This window comes from Mesoplodon densirostris, chromosome 4 (genome assembly GCF_025265405.1).
Source record: "Mesoplodon densirostris isolate mMesDen1 chromosome 4, mMesDen1 primary haplotype, whole genome shotgun sequence".
Lineage (NCBI taxonomy): Eukaryota > Metazoa > Chordata > Mammalia > Artiodactyla > Ziphiidae > Mesoplodon > Mesoplodon densirostris.
Genome location: NC_082664.1, coordinates 87,848,231 through 87,868,534, shown reverse-complemented (window position 1 = coordinate 87,868,534; position 20,304 = coordinate 87,848,231). Strand labels below are relative to the sequence as shown.

The window sequence follows — 20,304 nt, the reverse complement described above, 5'->3', positions numbered from 1 at the left end:
ATAAATTTGTTCTCTAAGTCTGTGAGTCTGAAGAAACGCATTCTTAATATAGAATAGGACCCATTAAATCTTACTGAAGTTGACTGACTATGAAACTCACATCCTCTCTCAGTGGCAAGGACAATGCAAGATTCAGGCTTCCTGTGGCTTTAGGAAGATACTGCATTCCAATCCCAATACTCACTGGGGTGCCCAGCATGGTGTATGTCTTCCCAGAGCCTGTCTGCCCATAGGCAAAAAGGCATATGTTGTAGCCTTTGGCAGCTCCAGACAGTACTTCAGTCCCCAAATCCTGGAACACCTATAACAATAAAAATAGAGAGCATGTCACTCTGGTCCTTCACCCCACAGCAGCTTTTAAATTATTTTTTAACCTAAACTAATATAAAATGTTTCAAACATCCATGACTATAAATTCCCCACTGTTTTATGAGAATCAATTCAGTTTCAAAAAAAGATTGCTGACTGCCACCGCTTCTGAGCAGAAGATGGCTGTGCCTCCCACATATGCTGATCTTGGCAAATCTGCCAGGGATATCTTCACCAAGGGCTATGGATTTGGCTTAATAAAACTTGATTTGAAAACAAAATCTGAGAATGGACTGGAATTTACAAGCTCAGGTTCAGCCAACACCAAGACCGCCAAAGTGACGGGCAGTCTGGAAAGCAAGTACAGATGGACCAAATATGGTCTAACGTTTACAGAGAAATGGAACACTGACAACACACTATGCACGGAGATTACCGTGGAAGATCAGCTTGCACGTGGCCTGAAGCTGACCTTCGATTCATCCTTCTCACCAAACACTGGGGAAAAAAATGCTAAAATCAAGACAGGGTACAAGTGGGAACATATCAACCTGGGTTGTGATGTTGATTTCGACATTGCCGGGCCTTCCATCTGGGGTGCTCTGGTGCTGGGTTATGAGGGCTGGCTGGCTGGCTACCAGGTGAATTTTGAGACCGCAAAGTCTCGAGTGACCCAGAGCAACTTTGCAGTTGGCTACAAGACAGATGAGTTCCAGCTTCACACTAATGTAAATGATGGCACAGAGTCTGGCGGCTCCATTTATCAGAAAGTGAACAAGTTGGAGACTGCTGTTAATCTGGCCTGGACAGCAGGAAACAGTAACACTCACTTCAGAACAACAGTCAAGTACCAGATCGACCCTGACACCTGCTTCTTGGCTAAAGTGAATAGGGTTAGGATATACTCAGACCCTAAAGCCAGGTATCAAACTGACACTGTCAGTTCTGCTGGATGGCAAGAATGTCAACACTGGTGGCCACAAGCTTGGTCTAGGACTGGAGTTTCAGCATAAATGAATACTGTAGAATCATTTAATTTTAAACTATTTTGCAGCATAGCTACCATCAGAATTTAGTGTACCTTTTAATGTTGTATGTCTGGGATGCAAGTATTGCTAAATATCATGTTAGACTTCCAGGTTAAAGATGATTCAGCTTTAGGGTGTTACCCTTGCAGAGGTACAGAAGAAACCCAATTTCAAAAAAGGTCCTTTCAGCTGTAGACTTGAAGGGGAGCTTGCTGGCCCTTCTAGAGATGTCAGGTTTCTTTTTTACCTAGAAATGGCTGCAAGTGGATGTTGATAACTTGCAGGCACTTTGTAGTTTGTAAATTTGTATTAAGTAAATGAATGAAATTGTGACCTCCTGAGAATTGAACCTTGGTTTCCTACCCTGATTGAGGAGAGGCTCTTTGATGGTGTATACAAACTCATCTGAAAGGGACTTTTTTAGGCAGGGACTTTTTCCACCCCAATCCATCACCTCTTTTACACCAAAAGTAGTCTGTGGGGCGTGGTAGCTGTTTCTTTTGTGCCATTTTGGGGTGGAGAAGGCGGATGTGATGAAGCCAATAATTCAGGACTTAATTGTGGTTTTTCTCATGTTGTGTTTTTTTGCCCTTGCACCAGAGTATGAAATAGCTTCTAAGAGCTCCAGCTGTAAGCTGGGAAGAGTCTCTGTAACTGTAATCACATGGGGACAACACTCAGAATCTAAACTGAACTTCTGTTGTATTCTCGCCACTCAGTTTATTTTTTAGCAGTTTAATGGGTACGTTTTAGAGTCTTCCATTTTGTGTGGAATTAGTTCCTCCCCTTCAAATGCTATAATTAACATCACTTAAAACTTGAATAAAATATTGAAACCTTAAAAAAAAAGAAAATTGCTAAGGAAAATTCATTCATTCAGTCAGTCAAATATTTTTCAAAGTGCTTACTGTATGCTGGGCACGAGGCTAGACATTAAAGACACAGAATTGATATATATGGTCTCTAATCTTAAGGCAAAAAGAGTCTGGGAGAAAGGCAAAGACACACAAGCAAATTAGTAAAGAAAAACCATGTACATTAATTCTTTTTCCTTCCCATTACCAAAAAAATAAATAAAAGTTTAATATGGTTAATCAGGTAAAGCTACAATGAAATACTGCCCAGTAACATGTCACACAAATTCAGGGTCTCAAGACACCACACTGAGAATCAGTTAAGCCCAGAAGTTAGGGAGGAGTTTTCCCTATGGGGCCCTTTTCTACATGCTGCCTCTTCAGACTGATCCTAACAGCTGACTGCTTCTGCTGTCACTCATCTCTGTAGTGGTCAGCTTTAATGAAACAGAAACAGCCAGAGGTCCTCCTATGAAAACCCCTATACTTTGTGTAGTGTCTGAAAGCCCTGTTGGACTCTGTCAGGCAGACTCCAGGCTCAGGACAAAACAGCCTGGCTTATGGGGAAGGCAGAGCTTCCAGCTGAACCAGTCCTCAGCAGAATGCCACATGGACATCTGCATACACAGCTGGTATGGTGGGCATTTACCCTTTGTATTGCTGCTGCTCAGCATCCAAATACTCTTCCTATCTGAGAGGGGAACCTGATTGTATCAGTCTTGGTTGGAAGCAGGGCCCAACCCTCCCCGACAGAAGCCAAACAGTCCAGGAAACCCTCTCCACCTCCTGGTGGCTAGAACACGAACATGTGAAATGAGGCCTGCCAACTAGGTGCTTGCACTTGAATTTTCAAAGAAAGACACAAAAACAAAGGAATAAGTTCTCCTTGTTGGCATCGAGAGTCCATCAGTACTACATCCTGAACGTACAAGTGCCAAGTGTGGTGCTCAAATCAGACTATTCTGTGATATGGCTTTGCCTGGCTTCCCTGCTACCTAGGGCCCCATGGTTTCCTGCTCATTTTTTTACTTTCCCTTAAATTCTGTGAATCTCCTGATACAGTTCCAAATTGATTCCAAATTGGAATATTGTTCTTATGGTTCATAGCCGTGGGACCATACAAATTTGTATGGTCCCACAAAATTTTACTTAAAATTTGTAAGCCTCAGTTTCTTTCCCAGTAAAGTGGATATTTTGTAACTATATCACAGGTTTGTTGTGAAGATTAAGTGAGATAACACACGTAACTAGGGACCACGGGAACGAAGACAGCAGTTGCTGACCTAAGACACCCTATTCTGTTTTAGCAGCTATAGTTATGCTTCTTGACCAATGAACTATTATGTTTTGTTTGTTTTTTAGTGCTTCTAATATTCAGGCATAGGGTCAAAATAACCCAGGGAGTGGTGAAAGATTTGGACCTTGGACCATTCCCACCCCCTTCCCCAATCTCCCTCCCAGCTCTGTACTCGCCATTCATTCACCTCTATATTAGCAAAACTGAAAACTGGGCAGAGTTCTCTTTGCCTCCTGACATCTGTCTTGGTAAAATTCCCAGGGACTGAAGGAAGGAGAGGTTATTTCTCTTTACCAGACCACTTGAGTTGGCTGCCACCCATTTCCTAGTTGGAAATGTTCCCCAAAACTCAACCTTTCTTTCTAGTGCTCCAGCAGGAAGTGGAAACAGAGGTGCAGACAGAGCAAGATCACATCTAGTGAAAGTGTTATTTCTTCCCACCACTCACACAGCAGAATGAGCTCAGTGGATTGTAAAGGAAGACAACAGAATGTTACTCTGCCCATGACTTTATCCAAATTCAAATAATCCCTGGAGGTTTTATGAAAAACATCTTTGAAGATACCATTTTCACTCAACGGTAAAAGATGTGAACAAGCAAAACTAGTAGGCTCCAAACGTGGAACTGGTAGAAAGTTAAGATTCCATTCTTCAAGAACTGTGAGGCTTAGCTCATCATAAATTCTAGGAAAAACCACAGCCCTAAACAGAGCACAACAGAGCCAGATGACACCGTGGTTCACTCTGACTGTGGTATTATAATGAAGCAGATGGAAACAGCTCAATATGAATACCAAGAACAGTTTGAAGGCTAAAATAAATCACCAAAAGGCAATCAAAAGCTAGAGGGTCCAGTTCAGGAGGAGAGATGAGCAGTGTAACTTTATTTTTTCTGGAATATAAATAGAAGAAAGCATTCAATAGACAGGTTAATTTTATGTGACACAGCACTTCCAGTCTTTTTAAGGGTTCGCTAGATAGGGGACAGTCCACTGGATGCTTCTGTATTGGGACTCACAACACCTGAAGCCCAAACCAAAATCCGTAGCAATACTCATTTCCTAAGGGCAACTGAATCTAGGAACCAGAATCTTTTTTTTTTTTTTTTGCGGTATGCGGGCCTCTCACTGTTGGGGCCTCTCCCGTTGCAGAACACAGGCTCCGGACGCGCAGGCCCAGCGGCCATGACTCACGGGCCAAGCTGCTCCGCGGCACGTGGGATCCTCCCGGACCAGGGCACGAACCCCTGCCCCCTGCATCGGCAGGCGGACGCTCAACCACTGCGCCATCAGGGAAGCCCGGAACCAGAATCTTTGATGCTCAATATCATATGTCATTAGGGTTGCTAATTAAAACAAGGAGATACCACCACACACCTGTTAGAATGGCCAAAATCCAACACACTGACAACACCAAATGCTGACAAGGATATGGAGCAATAGGAAATCTCATTCATTGTTGATGGGAATGCAGAATGGTACAGACACTTTGGAAGACATTTTGCCAGTTTTTTTGTGTTTTTATTTATAAAACTAAACATATTATTCTTTTTTCTTTTAACATCTTTATTGGAGTAAAATTGCTTTACAATGGTGTGTTAGTTTCTGCTTTATAACAAAGTGAATCAGCTATACATATACATATATCCCCGTATCTCCTCCCTCTTGCTATCTTGCTCCCACCCTCCCTATCCCACCCCTCTAGGTGGTCACAAAGCACCAAGCTGATCTCCCTGTGCTATGCAGCTGCTTCCCACTAGCTATCTATTTTACATTTGGTAGTATATATAAGTCCATGCCACTCTCTCACTTCATCCCAGCTTACCCTTCCCCCTCCTCCTCGTGTCCTCAAGTCCATTCTCTACATCTGCATCTTTATTCCTGTCCTGCGCCTAGGTTCTTCAGAACCTTTTTTTTTTTTAGATTCCATATATATGTGTTAGCATACAGTATTTGTTTTTCTCTTTCTGACTTACTTCACTCTGTATGACAGACTCTAGGTCCATCCACCTCACTACAAATAACTCAATTTTGTTTCTTTTTATGGCTGAGTAATATTCCATTTAAACATATCATTCTTTTTTTTAAAATTATTATTTATTTATTTATTTATTCATTTATTTATGGCTGTGTTGGCTCTTCGTTTCTGTGTGAGGGCTTTCTCTAGTTGCGGCAAGTGGGGGGTCCACTCCTCATCGCGGTGCGCGGGCCTCTCACTATCGCGGCCTCTCGTTGCGGAGCACAGGCTCCAGACGCGCAGGCTCAGTATCTGTGGCTCACGGGGCTAGTTGCTCCGCGGCATGTAGGATCTTCCCAGACCAGGACTTGAACCCGTGTGCCCTGCATTGGCAGGCAGATTCTCAACCACTGCGCCACCAGGGAAGCCCTAAACATATCATTCTTAACATACAATGTGGCAAGCATGCTCCTTGGTATTTACCCAAAGGGGCTGAAAACATATCCACACAAAAAGCTGCACACAGAGGTTTACAGAAGCTTTATTCATAATTGCCAAAACTTGGAAGCAACCAAGGTGTCCTTCAATAGGTGAACGTGTAAACTGTGGTACATTCAGACGACAGGATATTACTCAGTGCTAAAAAGAAATGAGCTATCATGCCATGAAAAAACATGGAGGAAACTTAAATGCACATTGCTAAGTGAAAGAAGCCAATCTGAAAAGGCTACTTACTGTATGATTCCAACCATATGAATTTCTGGAAAAGGTAAAACTATGAAGACAGTAAAAAGATCAGTGATTGGGAGGATTTGGCGGAGGGACAGGTGACAGGTGGAGTGCAGAGGATTTTTAGGGCACTGAAACTACTCTCTATGCTACTATAATGGTGTACACATGTCACTATACATTTGTCAAACCCAAGAAAGAACAAAACCAAAAATGAACCCTAATATAAACTATGGACATTAGATGATATATCAGTCAATGTAGGTTCACCACCTGCAGTGAATGTACCACAATAGTGTGCAATGTTGATAGTTTGGGGGCAGGAGGTATACGAGATCTCTCTGCACTTTGTGCTCAATTTTTCTGTAAACCTAAAACTGCTCTAACAAATAAAGTCTATTTTTTAAAAAGAAGATCTACAAGATAAATCTCAAGGAATGGACTTCCCTGATCTCAGCGACATTTAGCAGACATACCCTTCTCAAAAGCAGTTAGAATCAACTATGTCTCTGGAGATTTCATGATGACTGTTTAAGGTCCAAGAATAATGGTTGTGCTGTATTTTCCTAAAGGAACTTTTCACTGATAGATTTTTTGGTTTGTTTGTTTGCTTGTTTTTGGTAGCTCTGTAGTTCTTTCTATTATATACCATGTTCTCTGAGCCCCAAGTAGACTCGTAACAACAACAACAACAAAAAAAAACTGCGATTTCCATTTAGGATGAAAAAGGGTTCAAAATGATGAAATAAATATTGATTTCAAATACAGGTATCAGAAATTATTGGAACTTCCCTAGTGGTCCAGTGGGTAAGACTCCATGCTCCCAATGCAGGGGCCTCAAGTTCGATCCCTAGTCAGGGAACTAGATCCCACAAGCATGCCACAACTAAAAAAGATCCTGCATACTGCAACGAAGATCCCACGTACTGCAACTAAGACCTGAAGCAGCCGATATAAATAACTACTAAAAAAAATTGTTGATAAGTGAGAAGAGGGACATTTTAAGGAGGGAAAAATGTTAGTTAAAAATAAATCTGGGCTTCCCTGGTGGCACAGCGGTTGAGAGTCCGCCTGCCGATGCAGGGGACACGGGTTCGTGCCCCGGTCCGGGAAGATCCCACATGCTGCGGAGCGGCTGGGCCCGTGAGCCATGGCCGCTGAGTCTGTGCGTCCGGAGCCTGTGCTCCACAACGGGAGAGGCCACAACAGTGAGAGGCCCGCGTACCGGAATAAATAAATAAATAAATAAATAAAATCCAAAAACCATGTGTTAGTAGGCATCTTTAAACTGGAAAATAATTCTAGACAACTCTGGAAACTATTCAAACATATGTTTTCACTAACTCTGTTAGCTGCTTAGGAAAACCTCAAGTAGCCCAGAGTTGTACTTACTGTTACTTGTCATCACACAGAGACCGTGAGGTACAGCTGGTACTACTTGTGGATCTACTGGCCCATCCTATCTCCAAACTTGTGGCAGCAGTACAGAAAACTAGGGTTCAGGGCCTATTATTATTATTATTTTTATTTTTATTTTTTTTTTTTGCGGTATGTGGGCCTCTCACTGTTGTGGCCTCTCCCGTTGCGGAGCACAGGCTCCGGATGCGCAGGCCCAGCGGCCATGGCTCACGGGCCCAGCCGCTCCGCGGCATATGGGATCCTCCCAGACCGGGGCACGAACCCGTATCCCCTGCATCGGCAGGCGGACTCTTAACCACTTGCGCCACCAGGGAGGCCCAGGGCCTATTATTTGAAGAGAGTGTTCATGTGTAAAGTATAACAATGGGGCCTGGAGTTGGGGAAAGGGCTTAGAATAATTTGCCTTCCTCTAAACAGCGACAGTTACAGTTTAATGGTTAAGAACACAGGCTTTGCAACTTAATAGATTCTAAACCTGGTTCCTGGGGCAAGTAACCTTCCCTCAGTTTCCTCACCTGTGAAATGGAGATTAAAAAGCACCTAAAACTCACAGGGTTTTTGAGAGGATTAACTGTGTAAATACATGTAAAACTTTAAGAACAATGGCACAAAGTAAGCATTTTACTGTGCTAGTTTTTGTTGCTCTTGTTACTACACTTTATTTTTGTCCATGTTTTGGTATAAGGAGTAGTCAAAAGAGTTAACATTCTCTCTGGTACTCCCATGTACTTTAAAAGAACCATGGACTTTTGGAAAACAGATATCCGAATACAGACACCATAGTTAATATGCCCCAACTTCACATAGATACCTTTTAAAAAAACTTCTACCTTCCATCCTATTAAATATTCATTTCTAAAAAATCTTCAGAAACCATTAACGTAAAAAAAATTTAAACTCTTTCTTCATGTCTTATCGGTTTTCCTAAGGCCTAGGGATCATTCTTTCCCTTCTATAAGTATGAAAATCATGTAACGGAGAGAGAGGTTACCTAGCCAATAAAATACATGAAGTTCTTAACCCTTAATACTTTCCCACAGAAAGGCTTCAAACATTTCTCTTTTTCCCCAGGCTTTTTAAAAAATTGAGGTATAATTGACATATTAGTTTCAGGTATATAACATAATGATTCAACATTTCTATATACCACAAAATGATCACCACAAGCCTTCCGTGGTGGTGCAGTGGTTAAGAATCTGCCTGCCAATGCAGGGGACATGGGTTTGAGTCCTGGTCTAGGAAGATCCCACATGCCGTGGAGCAACTAAGCCCATGCGCCGCAACTACTGAGTCTGCGCTCTGGAGCCCACGAGCCACAACTACTGAGCCCGCGTGCCTAGAGCCCGTGCTCCACAACAAGAGAAGCCACAGCAATGAGAAGCCCACGCACCTCAACGAAGAGTAGCCACCACTCGTTGCAACTAGAGAAAGCCCTTGCACAGCAACAAAGACCCAACTCAGCCAAAAATAAATAAATAAATAAATAAACAAATAAATAAATTTATTTTAAAAAATGATCACCGCAATAAATCTAGTTAACATCCATCACCATACACAGTTACAAATTTTCTTCTCCTGCTGTGATCTTTCACAATCCACCCACCTAGCTACTTTCAAATATGCAATACAGTATTATTAACTATAGTCACCATGCTGTACATCGTATCCCCATGACATTCATTTTATAGCTGTAAATTTGTACCTTTTGACCCATACATTTCTATTATAAAATGAAATTGCTATTATTAACTATGATTTTCACACAGAAAAGAAATTCTTCACCAGTTTTTGTTAATTTACCTAAGAAATATTTATGAGAAAACAGCTTTAAATTCTATGATGTATTCCATTTAAATGGATTTTAAACATCACGTATCTCTCTTGGTCTATAACTCCACTGTTAAAAGGATTGTACTAGAAGACTTTTTTTTCCCTTTTAGTAACGCTGCTACTTAATGCAGTAATAGATGTCATCTTTATTGACAAGGATCAGTATTTCAGTATTCACCATGAGAAGTATTCTTATAATGTTTTATTACATAAATAAATATATTTAAAATAGAAAAAAAAAACAGAAAATGCTGATAAAAATACTCCCACCATTTAGAGATAACTATTGTTAACATTTTGGTGTACAGCTTACTCTTCAGACTTTTGTTCTATTCCTAGATAATATCTAATGTCCCTTTCAGGTCTTAAATTCTGATGTAAATATAGTAATTAGGAATACTTGAATACAATGAGGATACTAACTGAACCCAACTGTTTTTATTTTTTATTTTACTATAGTTATTTATGATACTCATAAGTACAGTTTTCCCTATATTTATAATTAGACAACTTAATATTTTAATTTAAAATTCTATTTAATTTCTCAGTAGGAAAGCATGCTATAGCCCCACCCATCAGGTATCCAAGTCTATCTAAGCCACAGCCTAGGCTCCACTGTCCACCTGGCTACAGCTTACCCAAAGAGCAAACAAGGTATCTAGGAAGGGAAAGAAAGCCTCAACTGTGCCAGCTTTGCCAAAACAACCCCACAAAGTATCAGGAAATGCTGTCCACTCTTTATAAATGTCAGGCCAGTCCCTCAACGCCACTGCAGGTCACTGATCTTTGGGTCTCTGCCCAGTATAAATGTTCACAGTCCATTCCCACTGTAAGCCCAGCTAGGGGTTAATCAACATCTTTTGGGTCCTGCCCCTGGTTTTTTGTAGCAGATTTTTCCAGAGAAAACAGGCAACAGCCTATATTTGACTTTGACAGATGAAATTAGATTTCCTATTTGGTTTCTCCACTTCACACTGTGAACTACAAAGAGATTTATTTCCCATATTTATTCATATCATATATGTATATCCATGCATTGTATACCATGGAAATTGCTGTTTGAATAGTTTCCAAGGAACAGGAGGAGAAAGAAACTACAAGAGAAATTTTGAAATGCAGGTAAAGATAAGCAAGGCCAACTGGAACCTATGTCATACCCAATGAGGAGAAGAATTGTTATTCTGAAAGAAACCAGTCTTTCTTTTTCTTATTTTTAATTAATTTTTTAATTTTTTAAACATCTTTATTGGAGTATAATTGCTTTACAATGGTGTGTAAGTGTCTGCTTTATAACAAAGTGAATCAGTTATACATATACATCTGTTCCCATATCTCTTCCCTCTTGTGTCTCCCTCCCTCCCACCCTCCCTATCCCACCCCTCCAGGTGGTCACAAAGCACCAAGCTGATCTCCCTGTGCTATGCGGCTGCTTCCCACTAGCTATCTATTTTACATTTGTGGTAGTGTACATATGTCCATGCCACTCTCTCACTTTGTCCCAGCTTACCCTTCCCCCTCCCCCATCCTCAAGTCCATTCTCTAGTAGGTCTGTGTCTTTATTCCCGTCTTATCCCTAGGTTCTTCATGACCTTTTTTTTTTTCTTCTTAGATTCCATATATATGTGTTAGCATACTGTATCTGTTTTTCTCCTTCTGACTTACTTCACTCTGTATGACAGACTCTAGGTCCATCCACCTCACTACAAATAACTCAATTTCGTTTCTTTATATGGCGGAGTAATATTCCATTGTATATATTTGCCACATCTTCTTTATCCATTCATCTGTTGATGGACACTTAAGTTGCTTCCATGTCCTGGTTATTGTAAATAGAGCTGCAATGAACATATTGGTACATGACTCTTTTTGAATTATGGTTTGCTCAGGGTATATGCCCAGTAGTGGAATTGCTGGGTTGTATGGTAGTTCTATTTGTAGTTCTTTAAGGAACCTCCATACTGTTCTCCATAGTGGCTGTATCAATTTACATTCCCACCAACAGTGCAAGAGTGTTCCCTTTTCTCCACACCCTCTCCAGCATTTATTCTTTCTAGATTTTTTGATGATGGCCATTCTGACCGGTGTGAGATGATATCTCATTGTAGTTTTTTTTTAAACAACTTTATCGGAGTATAATTGCTTCACAATGGTGTGTTAGTTTCTGCTTTATAACAAAGTGAATCAGTTATACATATACATATGTTCCCATATCCCTTCCCTCTTGTGTCTCCCTCCCTCCCACCCTCCCTATCCCACCCCTCCAGGCAGTCACAAAGCACCGATCTGATCTCCCTGTGCTATGGGGCTGCTTCCCACTAGCTATCTACCTTGTTTGGTAGTGTGTATATGTCCATGCCTCTCTCTCGCTTTTTCACAGCTTACCCTTCCCCCTCCCCATATCCTCAAGTCCATTCTCAAGTAGGTCTGTGTCTTTATTCCTGTTTTACCCCTAGGTTCTTCATGACATTTTTTTTCTTAAATTCCATATATATGTGTTAGCATATGGTATTTGTCTTTCTCTTTCTGACTTACTTCACTCTGTATGACAGACTCTAGGTCCATCCACCTCATTACAAATAACTCAATTTCATTTCTTTTTATGGCTGAGTAATATTCCGTTGTATATATGTGCCACATCTTCTTTACCCATTCATCCGATGATGGACACTTAGGTTGTTTCCACCTCCGGGCTATTGTAAATAGGGCTGCTATGAACATTTTGGTACATGACTCTTTTTGAATTATGGTTTTCTCAGGGTATATGCCCAGTAGTGGGATTGCTGGGTCATATGGTTGTTCTATTTGTAGTTTTTTAAGGAACCTCCATACTGTTCTCCATAGTGGCTGTACCAATTCACATTCCCACCAGCAGTGCAAGAGGGTTCCCTTTTCTCCACACCCTCTCCAGCATTTACTGTTTCTAGATTTTTTGATAATGGCCATTCTGACCGGTGTGAGATGATATCTCATTGTAGTTTTGATTTGCATTTCTCTAATGAGTAAAGATGAGCATTCTTTCATGTGTTTGTTGGAAATCTGTATATCTTCTTTGGGGAAATGTCTATTTAGGTCTTCTGCCCATTTTTGGATTGGGTTGTTTGTTTTTTTGTTATTGAGCTGCTTGTAAATTTTGGAGATTAATCCTTTGTCAGTTGCTTCATTTGCAAATATTTTCTCCCATTCTGAGGGTTGTTTTTTGGTCTTGTTTATGGTTTCCTTTGCTGTGCAGAAGCTTTTAAGTTTCATTAGGTCCCAGTTGTTTATTTTTGTTTTTACTTCCATTTCTCTAGGAGGTGGGTCAAAAGGATCTTGCTATGATTTATGTCATAGGGTGTTCTGCCTATATTTTCCTCTAAGAGTTTGATAGTTTCTGGCCTTACATTTAGGTCTTTAATCCATTTTGAGCTTATTTTTGTGTATGGTGTTAGGGAGTGTTCTAATCTCATACTTTTACATGTACCTGTCCAGCTTTCCCAGCACCACTTATTGAAGAGGCTGTCTTTTCTCCACTGTATATTTATACAATTTTTAAAGGTTACATTCCATTTACAGTTATTACAAAATATTGGCTATATTTCCCATGTTGTACAGTACATCCTTGTAGCTTATCTTACACCCAATAGTTTGTACCTCCCATCCCCCCACCCCTATATGCCCCCCCCAACCCCCATAACCACTAATTTGTTCTCTATATCTGTGAGTCTGCTTCTTTTTTTATTATATTGAAAGAAACCAGTTTTGAGACTAGCAGGTCCCAGAACTGGATTTCTCTTCACCTCGGCAGCAAGTATTTATTAAATTCCTAACAGGGCCCTAGCACTGCATGGTTGCTGTGGGAGATTTGAAAGACATTTGAAATACTGTCTCAATCTACAATGATCACAGAGTTAGTAAAAAGTTCAATACTTTTACGTAGTAGAAAAAGAATGAAGGGTAGACATAATATTGTATTTGGAGAAGGAAAAAAGACTGTGGGCTGGGGTAGAAAAATCTTCATAACATAGGTGGCACTAAACCTGTGTCTTAAGCTTGCTTTCAGATAAGTCCCTTCTTTGAATAATGTCCCCCGGATAAAGGCCTTCTCTCTTAAGTGAGGGTGACCTCAGGACTGCACTACTACAAAATCTAAAATGGGGCTTCCCTGGTGGCGCAGTGGTTGAGAGTCTGCCTGCCGATGCAAGGGACACGGGTTCATGCCCCGGTCCAGGAAGATCCCACATGCCGCGGAGTGGCTGGGCCCGTGAGCCCTGGCCATTGAGCCTGCGCGTCCGGAGCCTGTGCTCCACAACGGGAGAGGCCACAACAGTGAGATACCCACATACCGCAAAAAAAAAAAAAAAAAAAAAAATCTAAAATGTATCCTTGTCATTTCAATCCTTCAAGAAGTCAGAATTCTGGGTGAAACAACAGAACAACTAGGTCACTTTACTCTCCCTGAAAAACTTTCAGACCTCCACTTGCCATCTCTTAATACCTGGCTGCCAACTGTGGAAAGTTCATCCCAAGGACTAGAGATCTCCCACCTTAGGAATAACAAACATCCATGCAAGTAACCCCAGAAACAGCCAAACAAATCTCTCTGCCTCATCGCTTCACTGAAGTTATTTTATTCCCCTTATTTGAACAAGGAAGTATGGGTACAAAAAGGACAGGCATCAGCAGCTATCTGTTCTTAGCTTCAATGAAAGAGGCCCAACTGTAGTGGCAGTGGTCCATTCCCACAATGCAACCCTTTAGTGGTATGAGAATATCACTCCCTAAAATGAAAATTACTCTGTGGCTGGATATAACAGGGTCTTTCTAGGATCTTCTGCTTGGGATTGATAGACTAGTCCTCTTCTCACAACCCCCCGAAAGCTAAGGGATCCATGAGCTCCCACCTATAGAGGGAAGAGGAGGAGACAGAAGGGTTGCAATTTTCTTAACCATGACATAGGCCTGAAGAATCTCCCAAAGTGTCCCCACTTAAAGTTTCTCTGACCCTACAGCTACTGCCATGACCACAGAACCAGGAGGCACTTGGAAAAGACCAAAGTACTCACTCTTTATCCAAGTGCATTCATTATATTGTGTTAGTTAGCAGAAAAAAGGAAAATAAAGACTGAAATGTAAAATACTTCCATCTCATTTTCTTCTGTCTCCTCCAAACGGCATTTATTATCTACAATGTAGACTCACCACAACTTAATATTGCAATACAATGAGTAGTTCCAAATCAGTAAGAAAATAATCAACATCCCAAAAGAGTAAAAAAAAAATTAAATAACTGACCAAATACCATTGCTAAGCACAATAAATTTTTACTGTACTTTTCCATCTTTCTACAAATATATAAATTTTATATTGTTATTCATAGTATATAACCTGTTGTGTATTGCTTTTCATTCCTATATTCTTCAAACACTTAAGCATTTTAAACATTTCTGTGATTCATTTTCACAATTCTGAGTTTAGAGGTTCATAACTGACACAACTAACTTAATGAGTTCTTAACAATGGACAATCTTCTTATTCTCATACCAACATGAGATGAATGAAATCCAAAATTCCCATTAGAAAATATCAGTAGCAACTAGTATTTATAATTGCAGCTCAAGGTCAATGATTCCTAGTTATATGGAACACAAAGAAATAAAGCAGAAGAGTTACCTTCACTATTTGTAAGCCCTCAATTTCCAAAATTCTATGAACGCAACTCTCCTTAGTCAAGCACCCCCTGTCCTGAAACACATTTGCTAGGTTGGTTGGGTTATTTTTCATTTACTTCCATCTAGCACTCAAATTCTCTCTTCACACTTCCTTCTTTCAACTGTAGAGTATTTGATCAGAATCAGTGAGAACTCATGAGTTTCAATATAAGTAAATAGATATAATGGAACTGTGTGCGTGTGTATATACATCTGTATATGCAAATATATATTCCCTAGCTTTGTCTAACTCTACTGAGGAGACCAAGGAACAGTGATATCTCAATAGCAATGATCACACCTAGCACCCAGATCTTGGCTAAATGCCATTCCCCATTAATGGGAACAATCTGAGCATCATAACAAACAATAATACTAACAGACTCTCATCCACTGAATAAAATGGGAAACCATGAGTCAGTACAAATATAAACAAGTAAATAATTTGAAAGTTTGATGAGGAATGGGATATTTACATAGTGTTTCAAAGTACCTCTCGACAAAATATTTATTACAAAGAAGGGAAAAGAGTAACTTTACAGTGGAGAAGCCTGGCAAGACGCCACCTTAATCAAGAAATCAAAGTGAACTCTGTGATATTCCTACTGAAGATGCATAATCTGAATCTAATCATGAAGAGATATTGAACAACCAAATTAAGAAACATTCTAAAAAATAATTCACCTATAATCTCCAAAGTGTCAAGATTATGAATACAAAGAAAAACTGAGGAACTATTCCAGCATGAATTAGACTAGACATAAGACAGCTAAATGCAACAAGTGATTCTGAACCAGATCCTTTTTCTATAAAGGACATCACTGGGATAATCAGCAAAACTCAAATGGGATCTAATGATTAGATGTAGTAATATAACAATTTAAATTCCCAGTTTTGAAGGTTGTATTGTGGCTATGTTAAAGAATGTCCTTTACTATAAGGAACTGCACACTCAAGTATCTGGGGCAACTGGGTAACAGGTTGGCAACTTTTAAATGGTTCAGGAAAATTTTTTTTGAATGTACTTTCATCTTCTCTGTAAATTTGTGATCATTTCAAAAAAAATTTTTAAGTTTAATAAAAAGATGTAAGGAAAAATACAACAACAGAAAGCGCCCTGGATTCTGAGTCAGGCCTGGGTTCCTACAGACACCAGCACTGCCACTTACTAGCTGTGTGACCTGGTGTGAGTAACGTGCTTTGTTTCCTTTTTCCTCATCAGTAAAATAGGGATGACGTTTATTGTAAACAGTTTATTGTAAAAATCAAATGAAGTAAATTATGAGAAAACACTTAATACATGAAAATGCTAATGAAGCATAAGATATTTATTTTGCAGTCTTATTGAATCAAATTAAAAAAATAACCATAAAGATAAAATGAAGTGTACTACAGGTACAAGAAACACATTGTGGCACTGTATCAATCAGGGTCTGAACAGAAACAGATGGTATATTCAAATTAGAATCATTCAGGTTTAATTAAGTAAAAAGACTATTCACAAAGGTGTGGGTGTGAAGTAGGAAAACCACAAGGCACAGTGGAGTAACCTGGAACCAGTACCTGGAAATTCACCACCTCAGAGTCAAAATGGACGAAGGGGGAAAAACGTTCACCAAAACCTGGAAAAAGAGAACCACGCAGAGAGCACCACATTGAGAGGAGCTGTGACTTAAGTTAACAGATGAAGCCAGACCAAGCCAATCCCTCAGGAGTAAACCTCTCCCTCTCATCTGCTAGAGCTCTCCACCGTTCAACCCCAACTCAAGCCAGAGGGCAAGGAAGCCCAATGATTAGTCCAACAGGTCAGACTTTGGTGCGCAGAAAAAGGTAGAAAACGATGAAGAGTTGACCTGGAAGAGCAAAAGGAAGACATTCAACAGAACTGAATTCAACTGAAGAAGCAGGGAAGACTTCATGAAACAGGGAACATCTGAAGTGGGCCTCAAGCCATGAGTAGGATTTTAATTATTAGGTTGATTATCTAGGCAGTATGAATAACACATGCAAAGCTGCGAGTAATGAAAATGCATGGCTGTCCAGGTGAAATTTAGAAAATCAGGTATGTTGTAAGATAAGACTAAATATTGGGGTGATGCAAAGGATGAGGTTTTCTTTTCTTTCATTTTTAAAAAATTGAGGTATATGGGACTTCCCTGGCGGTCCAGTGGTTACAACTCTGCACTTCCACTGCAAGGGGGTGCAGGTTCAATCCCTGGTCGGGGAACTAAGATCCTGCATGTCACATGGCTTAGCCAAAAAAAATTGAGGTATAGCTGATTTACAATATCATATTAGTTTCAGGTGTACAACATAGTGATTAAAATTGTTTACAGATTATACTTCATTTAAGGTTATTATAAAATATTGGCTATATTCCCTGTGCTGTACAATATATCCTTGTAGCTTATTTATTTTATTTTATTTATTTATTTTTTTTTTCTTTCTTTTTTTTTTTTTTTTTCTTTTTTTCCCTTTGCGGTATGCGGGCCTCTCACTGTTGTGGCCTCCCCCGCTGTGGAGCACAGGCTCCGGACGCGCAGGCCCAGCGGCCATGGCTCACGGGCCCAGCCGCTCCGCGGCACATGGGATCCTCCCAGACCGGGGCACGAACCCGTATCCCCTGCATCGGCAGGCGGACTCTCAACCACTGCGCCACCAGGGAGGCCCTGCTTATTTATTTTATACATAGTAGTTTGTACCTCTTAATCCCCTACTCCTATCTTGCCCCTCACCTCTCCCCAGTGGTAACCACTAGTTTGTTCCCTATATGTGCCAGTTTGTTTCTGTTTTGTTATATTCATTTGTTTGTTTTATTTTTTAGGTGCCACATATAAGTGATATGTACAGTATTTGTCTTTATCTTATTTATTTCACTAAGCATAATATCCTCCAGGTCCATCCATGTTGTTTCAAACAGCAAGATTTCATTCTTTTTTATGACTGAGTAGTATTCCATGACATACATTATATATATATATATATATATATATATATATATATATATATATATACACACACACACACACACACACACATATATATATATATATTTTATATATATATACATATATATATATATCTCACATCTTCTTTATCCATTCATCTGTTGATGGACACTCAGGTTGCTTCCATATCTTGCCTATTATAAATAACACTGCTTATGAACACTGAAGTGCATGCATCTTTTCAAATTAGTGTTTTCATTTTCTTTGGATATATACCCAGGAGTGGAATACTGGATCATATGGTAATTCTACTTTTAGTTTTTTGAGGAACCTCCATACTGTTTTCCACAGTGGCTGCACCAATTTACATTCCCACCAACAGTGTTCAAGGGTTTCCTTTTCTCCACATCTTTACCAACATTTGTTATATGTGGTCATTGATGATAGTCACTCTGACAGGTGTGAGATGATATCTCATTGTGGTTTTGAGTTTCATTTCTCTGATGATTAGTGATGTTAAGCATATTTTCACGTGCCTGTTGGCCATCTGTATGTCTTCTTTGGAAAAATGTCTATTCAGGTCTTTTGCCCATTTTTTAATCAGGTTGGTTTTTTGTTTGTTTTATACTGAGTTGTATGAGCTATTTATATATTTTGGGTGTTAACCCCTTAACAGTCATATCATTTGCAAATATTTTATCCCACTCAGTAGGTTGTCTTTTCATTTTGTCAATGGTTTCCTTTGCTGTGCAAAAGCTTTTAAATTTTTTTTTTTTTGCGGTTCGCGGGCCTCTCACTGTTGTGGCCTCTCCCGATGCAGAGCACAGGCTCCAGATGCACAGGCTCAGTGGCCATGGCTCACAGGCCCAGCCGCTCCACGGCATGTGGGATCTTCCCGGACTGGGGCACGAACCCATGTCCCCTGCATCGGCAAGCAGACTCTCAACCACTGTGCCACCAGGGAAGACCTTTAAATTTAATTTGTTCCCATTTATTTTTGCTTTTGTTTCCACTGCCTCAGAATATGGATCAAAAAATACTGCTATGATTTATGTCAAAGAGTATTTTGCCTATGATTTCTTCTAGGATTTTTATGGTTTCTGATCTTAAATTTAGGTCTTTAATCCATTTTTAGTTTATTTTTGTACATGATGTGGGAAAATGTTCTAATTTCATTCTTTTACATGTAGCTGTCCAGTTTTCCCATCACCACTTACTGAAGAGACTGTCTCTTCCCCATTGTATATTATTGCCTCCTTTGTCATAGATGAATTAATCATAAGTACGTGGGTTTATTTCTGGGCTCTCTAATCTATTCCACTGAGCTATGTGTCTGTTTTTGTACCAGTACCATACTCTTTTCATTACTGTAGCTTTGTAGTATAGTCAGTAGTCAGGGAGCATGACACCTCTAGCTCTGTTCTTCTTTCTCAAAATTGCTTTGGCTATTTGGGGTCTTTTGTGTTTCCATACAAATTTTTTAATGATTTATTCTAGTTCTATGAAAAATGCCATTGGTATTTTGATAGGGATTGCGTTGACTCTATAGACTGCCTTGGGTAGTAGGGCCATTTTAACAATATTAATTCTTCCAAACCATGAACATGGTATATCTTTCCACCTGTTTGTGTCATCTTCAATTTCTTTCAGCAGTGTCTTATAGCTTTCCAAGTACAGGCCTTTCATTGGGTTGGCCAAAAGTTTCATTTGTTTTTTTCCATAAGATAGCTCTTGTAGCACTTGGTTGTATTTAACTTCATTCGAAACAATTTTGTTAGATTGTATGTGACAGCTGTCATATCAGTGCATTTGAAAAAGACATCCAAATTGGTGAATTTTTGTGTAGCCATTTTAATATTGAAGATGGAAGAAAAAAGCAACATTTTTGGCATGTTATGCTTTATTATTTCAAGCAAGGTAAAAATGCAACCGAAATACAAAAAAAAAAAAAAGATTTGTGCAGTGTACGGAGAAAGTGCTATGACTGATCAAATGTGTCAAAAGTGGTTTGCAGGCTTCCCTGGTGGCGCAGTGGTTAAGAATACACCTGCCAATGCAGGGGACATGGGTTTGAGTCCTGGTCTGGGAAGATCCCACATACTGTGGAGCAACTAAGCCCATGTGCCACAACTACTGAGCTTGTGCTCTAAAGCCTGTGAGCCACAACTACTAAGCCCGCAAGCCACAACTACTGAAGCCCACATGCCTAGAGCCCGTGCTCCAAAACAAGAGAAGCCATCGCAACGA

General features: G+C 39.9%; 1 protein-coding gene and 1 pseudogene across 3 annotated transcripts in view; one reads left to right on the top strand and one right to left on the bottom strand.

Annotated features, from left to right (window-relative positions):
* The window catches only part of STARD9 (StAR related lipid transfer domain containing 9), a 133,836-nt gene that overhangs the window by 68,058 nt on the left and 45,474 nt on the right, over window positions 1–20,304 (bottom strand). For all 3 annotated transcript variants that reach the window (XM_060096692.1, XM_060096693.1, XM_060096694.1), the window contains exon 4: window positions 185–301. In XM_060096692.1, the coding sequence (XP_059952675.1) occupies window positions 185–301 (117 nt within the window). The remainder of the gene's footprint in view (window positions 1–184; window positions 302–20,304) is intronic.
* LOC132489187 (voltage-dependent anion-selective channel protein 1-like) lies at window positions 471–1,326 on the top strand (annotated as a pseudogene).